This window comes from Eimeria necatrix, genomic scaffold, assembly GCF_000499385.1.
Source record: "Eimeria necatrix Houghton genomic scaffold, Enh_scaff1207, whole genome shotgun sequence".
Lineage (NCBI taxonomy): Eukaryota > Apicomplexa > Conoidasida > Eucoccidiorida > Eimeriidae > Eimeria > Eimeria necatrix.
The window spans coordinates 3,067-10,229 of record NW_013651983.1 but is presented as its reverse complement, the minus strand read 5'-3'; the positions used below and the strand labels follow the sequence as shown (position 1 = coordinate 10,229).

At 51.7% G+C, this 7,163-nt stretch overlaps 1 protein-coding gene across 1 annotated transcript; it reads right to left on the bottom strand.

The window, feature by feature from the left end:
* Positions 1–2,172: 2,172 nt before the first annotated feature.
* On the bottom strand, positions 2,173–4,071 carry ENH_00007300 (fatty acid elongation protein, putative; the record flags this gene model as incomplete). The annotated part of the gene is made up of 3 exons (XM_013578584.1): positions 2,173–2,811; positions 3,037–3,232; positions 3,935–4,071. The coding sequence occupies 3 exons, from the start codon at positions 4,069–4,071 to the stop codon at positions 2,173–2,175; spliced, it is 972 nt and encodes a 323-aa protein (XP_013434038.1).
* Positions 4,072–7,163: the final 3,092 nt, after the last annotated feature.

Sequence of the window (7,163 nt, the reverse complement as noted above, 5' to 3'; positions counted from 1 at the left end):
ATACACTGTACCTATGTTCACATATACATCAATATTATACATCAATATATATATATATTATAAACATATGTATTATATATCATAGTTCTACATATCTATATATATATATGTATATACACTTTGTTTAGGTATATAAAGGTATCTGGGAACTCTACACATGTATAAATAGTATTAATACGTACATGTACATATCTATATACATACAACATATACATGTATAAATACATATGTGTATATATATATATATACATTAACACATATATATATATATATATACGTATACATTATCAACGAATTTACGCATGTCAGTGTGAGTATATAATGTGCATGCAGATGCACATAGATATATATTTATATATATATGTGTATTATAGACAACTCTTAGCATTAAAGTATGAATATAAATATATAAATGAATATGCATTTATATAAATGTGTTTGCAGGTACAAATATGTATCAGGGTCTAAGTAGAAGTGTACATATATATTTGCTTCCTCTTACATCTGCATATATACGGGAGACTATATCCTATTTAAATAGCAAACATATGTAAATACGCCTGAAGATATGAATCTACTTGTGTACTCGGGCGCATCTAGTTGCTGCTGCTGCTGCTGCTGTTGCTGCTGTTGCTGCTGCTGGCGATTTCATGAATTATAAATTTGTTTCTACTCGCAGCAACTGCGACAAACGGAGGCAGGCCAACGCCGCCACCAGGAACAACAGGCCCCCTTGCTGCTGCTGCTGCTGCTGCTGTGCTACTACTGCTCTGTTGCTGCTGCTGCTGCTGCTGATGGATCCTTGGTCGCACCAGCAGCGGCCGCGGCAGCTGCGAGATCGGCAACCGCTGCAGCTCAGCTGCTGCTGCCGCTGCAGCAGCAGCAGCCCCCCTGGCAGCAGCAGCAGCAACAGCGCCAGGGCGTCTAAGTCGGCTTTCCTTAGGGGCTCCAGAAGTTCTATTTCCCCTTTTCTTACAAATCAAGTCCCTGTCTGCCGCTGCATGCATCCGCCGTCCCCTATGGGGGCCCCCTTGGGGGCCCCTGAGGCCGCAGGGGCCCCCTTGGGGGCCCCTCCTTGGGGGCCCCCCTACATCTTGGAGTGGAGAGATGTAGGTACATTGATGCAGGCACGGGTTAAAGCGGATGGCGCAGCTTTGTGTCTTTGTGTATATACTATATACAGATTATTTAATTTTAGATATAATTGTGTTTTTGAATTGTGAATTGGCAGACACATGATGCATTTTACTGGCCCCTGAAGCCGCGGTTGCCTCTCCAGAGCTGTCTATACACCGCACGCCTTCGACTGGCTCCCCGGCATATCCTCGCAAATACACCTTCATACAGCACTTATATATATAAGATGTACAATATATATAACAAATATATATAAAGGACTTGCTACATATATTGCATGCATGGGCGGCGCACTATACACTGTGGGCATATACATGCGGCTCGCTGCTGCACGCACCATATGCATAAATGCTAAATATATACAATAAATGCGGAGAATTTACCATATATATTTACGGACGATGCATACAATGCATGCACTTATATACATAACGTACTATATATACACTGTGTATACACTGTCTACATGAATGATCAACACAACCTCCCCATGCATGCGCGCCGATTCGCTGCTTCGAAGCCCACGGGACACGCGCAGCGAGCATTTCTGCAGCACCAGGGTACCCGAGGGGCCCCCGTGGGGCCCCCGTGGGGCCCCGTGGGGCCCCCTGGGGCCCCCGTGGGCCCCTGGGTCCCCGTGGGTGGCCGTGAGTGGAGCGAGCGGCGCGGGCTACGGACTAAGAACGCGTGGGAGAGCACGCGGGGGGTGTAGGTACAGCAGTTGGCTGCAGGAAGAGGGGCGGGCGAGAAAGCAAATGCGGGAGTGGGTGGTGGGAGGTTCCGCGAGCGGCGGCGGCGGCGGCGGCGCAGCAGCAGCAGCAGCAGCAGCGCGGAGGGAGCAGCAGGAAGCAGCTGGCGATAGAGCGCGTAGGGCGCCGCCGAAAGGCACATAAAGACATTTGCCCCGCCCAGACGACTTGCCGAATCCCGCAGCAGCCCAAAGAAAACCCTTCCCCCGCGCTCCCGCTCCTGCCTCCGCCGCCGCCGCTGCTGCTGCTGCTGCTGCTGCTGCTGCTGCTGCTGCTGCTGCTGCGGTCACTGGAGCTGCTTGCAGTGTTTGCGGGCCTTGGCGGCGTGGCCGCGGCCCTTGACGTAGCGCTTGACGAAGTACTCGGCGAAGAGGTAGAAGTAGGTGGAGTACATGAGGCAGGCCCAGTAGAGGTTCTTGGGCGTGATGTAGTGGCCGTGGGCGAGGGCGTCGCGGATCTGCTCGCGCCGCCACAGCGGCCGGTACGGAAAACTGAAGGCGAAGTACATCGACACGAAGGTGACCCCCACGCCCACGAACATCTGCGAGATCTGCGCGGCCGTCACGAAAATGCCCCACGAGAGCGGCCGCCGCAGCTGCGCGGCCAAAAAGTAGTAAAAGTACATCACCGCGTGCACGCTGAAGTTCATCGCCACGAAGTAAATGCCCGCGGGCTGTTCCCACGTGTACGCGTCCCACGTGTAGAGCAGCACTGTGGCGTGGTGGTACCAGTGCAGGAAGGAGAGGGGTCTTTTCCGCAGAATTATGAAGACTGTGTCCAAGAGTTCGAAGAACTTGGAGTAAATAAACAACAGAGTCCAAAACCCCGCGGCCCCGTGCCCGTACGCGTACACGGGCGGGCTCGCCAGCGACGCTTCGAACCCGTAGCTGCACACCAGGCACGCCAGCTGCGGCACCACCCGCACCTGCAGCAGCAGCGCAGCAGCAGCAGCAGCAGCAGCAGCAGCAAACAGCTGGGGGAGAGCGAGGGCGCCGGGGCGGCAGGGAGGCCGCGGACTCACGCGGAAGCAGCACAACACACGCACAAACAAACAACACGCAGCAGCTAGTGCTGCTGCTGCAGCAGCAAGTGCTGCTGCAGCAAGTGCTGCAGCAGCAGCAGCAGCAGCAGCAGCAGCAGAGCGACGGACCATGCCCATGAAGCTGAAGATGGCGAGGGCGAGGTTCCAGTACTTGAGGGGAGTGCGCAGGTCAAAGGGCTCTCTGTTCTTCATATATTTCGTGCCGCAGTAGCAAAACAGCAAATAAAGACAAGCAGCAAGAGGGGCCACATAGTAGTTCGCAATGTTCCAGCTCAGAGCAGCAGCAGCGCTGAACTCCGTCTCGCTGCGACGCACACCCCACAACGCGGCCTGCTGCTGCAGCAGCTGCAGCAGCAGCAGCAGCAGCAGCGGCAGCCGTGGGCGCTGCTGCTGCGACGGGCGGGGGTGGACCGCGGCAGCCGCCGCGGCGGCAGGGCCACGCGGCTGCAGCTGCTGCAGCTGCTGCTGCAGCAGCAACTGCAGCAGCAGCAGCAGCCAACGCTGCTGCGGATGCATTTACACATGGGCACCAACTGCATGCAGCATCACCAAGTTTCGGAATTCAAGGCAAGCAGCAGCATGCTGCAGCAGCAAAAGAGAAAACTCATTGAACAAATGAAATACATTTAAATGCATTTTGTTTGAAACTGCCAAGAGCCTCCGCAGCAGCAGCAGCACGAAAACCCGTGCAAACGGGCAGCAGCAGCAGAGCAGAGCAGCAGCAGAGGCGCTGGCAGCAAAAAGAACAGCAGCAGCAGCAAACTTGAAGGAAAAGAAAAGCAGATTTGGAGTGTATGGACAGCAAGCGGGCGCGGCCCGCAGAGGCAAGTGTACGTACACCCCACGGGCCAAAGGGGCCACTAAAAGAAAAGCGAAAAACCCAAAGAAGAATTTGCTTCCGAGGGCCAGCAGCAGCGCAGCAAGGCTTCCGCAGCAGCACGAAGGGCCGGCCACGCCGCTGCTGCTGCCGCTGCTGCTGCTGCTGCTGCTGCTGCTGCTGACTCACAAGCTAAAGTAGAAGGGCTTGAGGAAGGGGAAGCGCTCGTGCATGACCCATACAGACTGGGCTGGGTAGGTCGTGAGCCCGCCGGGGGGCAGGCGATGGACAATACCCTCATCGTTGATGACGAATTTGTAGAGCATTTTGAAATTAAAAGTGCCACAACAATAAAAAAATAAAAATTAAACTAAATGGCCGAAGAATACCCGCAAACGGGCGCGCAGAGCAGCAGCTGCAGCAGCAGCAGCAGCAGCAGCGGCGGCGGGACAAGCGGCGGCTACAAACACCACAAGACAGACACGCGGGACAGCAAAGGACACAGAAATAAACTCTGCCGAAGCTGCTGCTACTGCTGCTGCTACTGCTGCTGCTGCTGCTGCTGCTGCTGCTGTTACGGCTGCTGCTGTGAGCTGGGACAGACACGGCGGCGTCCGGAGGAGAGAGAACGGGCAGCAGCTGCTGTTTGGCTGGTAAGCATTTCAGGGTTAAGATTGCCTCTAGAAAATAAGAGATAAGATATTTAAAGACAAAGAAACGGAACAAGAGACGCGCGGCGCCGGCTACCGACTGCAGCAGCAGCAGCAGCAGCAACAGCAAGCGTCACAGTAGATAGCGACACAGCAGAGAAAGAAAACGAAGCTAACAACCAAAAAAGCAAAAGCAATAACAACAACAGCAGCTAAACAAACCCTCAAAATATATATATTGTGCCTAATCAGCGGCAGCAGCGCGGCAACACTGCAGCAGCAAGGGTGCTGTTGTCGGTCCTGCTGCTGCTGTCGCTGTGCTGCGGCGCTGCTCACTGCTGCTGCTGCTGCTCCTCATTTTATCCTTTTTTATTAAAATTGCTACCATCTATCCTCTTTAATGAATTTACCTTGTCAATTTACATCTACCGAGCTAGCAACAGGCTTACAACTGGGCCCCCAGGGGCCCCCTGCTGTCCCAGTCTACATAGATAGAAACGGCAGCAGCAGCAGCAGCAGCAGCAGCAACCGCGCAAGAGGGCCGTTTTCTGCGCAGATCACTAATAGGCTCCACCTTAGAGAAACAATTTCGAATGGAAATGGTAAAACAAAGTTAAAAGTGGCCACAAAAGGCCTGCAAGCTGCAGCAGCAGCTCGCAGACTACAGCAGCAAGACAGCAGCAGCAGCAGCAGACCACTGAGCAGACAAACAAACGCAACCAAACACAGCTTAAGAAATACAAAAGAAGACAAATGCTGAGGCTCAAGAGCAGCAGCACAGAGGCAGGCGAGATCCGCAGCTCTTAAGGGCCACACAAAACAAATAAAAAGATAAAATAAATTCAAAAAGATTTAAAATAGTTGAATGACAAAAACACAGAAAGACAATCCCGCAGCAAGCAGCAAACTCCCCCAAACAAGCCCTCCCGAAGATCAGCAGCAGCAGCAGCAGCAGCTGCGGCATAGATGAGTGGCCGCAGCAGGAATCTAGCTGCTGCAGCAGCAGCACCAGCACGGGAGAAGAGCAGCAGCAGGAAAGAGGCAGCAGCAGCACCACAGATGAATGGCGACTGCAGGAAAGTAGCAGCAGCAGCAGCAGCAGCAGCAAACAGAGGGCAGCAGCAAAAGGACACATGAGCTAGCCAGAAGCAAAATTAGATTGAAGGAAACAAAGCCAGGGTCCTTAAGCTGAGCCGAGCTCTTTAGAAGAGCTCGCAGCAGCAGCAGCTGCTGCTGCTGCAGCGGCGGAAGCAGCAGCAGCAGCAGCCGCTGCTGCTGCAGCAAAAACGCTTGCTAGGTCGCCTTTGCCTTTAAAGCACTGTGGGGCCCGAAGGGGGCCCTCCTGTGGGGCCCCTGTGGGGCCCCTTCATGCTGGAGTCCTTGGCTTCTTTGCAGCAGCTTGGCTGCTGCTGTGCTGCAGCAGCAACGGGGCTGCTGCTGCGCTGCAGCAGCAGCTTGAGTGCCGATCCGTTGCAGCAGCAGCAGCGTGGCTGCGGGGGTGCTGCAGCAGCAGCAGCACTTGCTGACTAGGGAAAAGGCGGTCCCGAAGCTGCAGCAGCAACTGCAGCAGCAGTAGCTGCAGCAGCAGCTGCAGCAGCTGCAGCAGCAGTAGCTGCAGCAGCTGCAACATCTGCCGCCAGTAAGTGCTGCTGCTTCAAAGAGCCACAAAGCAGCAAAATAGATTTAAACAAAAGATAACTTCAGAACACCGCGGGGCTTTTCTAACTTTAATTTATTGCAAAATATGCTCCTGCATGCATGCATAATATATTTTATTTATTTTAACAAATAAAATATATTATGAATTGCATTTAATCTGCAAATGGGCCACATCTGCAGTGTACGTACATATATATACATATATATATTTTGTGCAGGTGTCCATACACCTGAAAACGATATGAATATAACTTACTTGGAGCTACAAAGATATTTTTATTGTGTATATACATTTATATCTTTATATATTTATATATTTATGTATATATTTATATATTTATTTATATATTTATACATTCATATATTTGTATACATATATTGGGACTTTTAGAGAGATCTATGAATAATATATATCTATTTGTATATGCATGGGTGCTGCTGCTGCTTCGCTTCAGTTTGTTTGCTTCCCTTTTGTGCTGCTGCTACTGCTGCTGCTACTGCTGCTGCTACTGCTGCTGCTGCTTCTGCTGCTGCTGCGGCTGTGTCCCTGCCTGCAGCAGCTGAAGGCCCGCTGCTGCTGCCTTAAAAGTTAATTTAATTTAATTTAATTTAATTCGTTATCTTCTTTCCGCCTTTTTGCTGTTTTTTGTCCTCCCCGCTTCCTCTTCGAGGTGTACGTACACCCCAGAGGTGCTCTTGGCTTGTTTTTGCCTCCCCTCTCAGATTTTAAATAGATAAATAAATAAATAGTTAACAAGCAAACAAATAATTAAATAAGACATTTAATAGCTGCTATGGTGTTTCTTCTGCTGCATTGTTTTTGTCTAATCACTAGTCGGCTTCATATTTTGAATTTTAATTTCTCCAACGCAAAAACAGAGAAACAGCGCCTTCAACAGCAGCAGCAGCAGCAGCAGCTGCTGCTGCTGCTGCAGCTGCCCTAGCTGTTGCTGCGGCAGCTGGCCCTAGCAATTGCTGCCGCAGCTGTTGCTGCTTCTCTCGTTGCTTCTGCAACTCTTGGCATTCACTGGCTGCTACTGCTGCAGCTGCGGCTGCTACTGCTGCTGCTGCTGCTCGTGCTGCTGCTGCTGCTGCTGCTAGTACCAGCA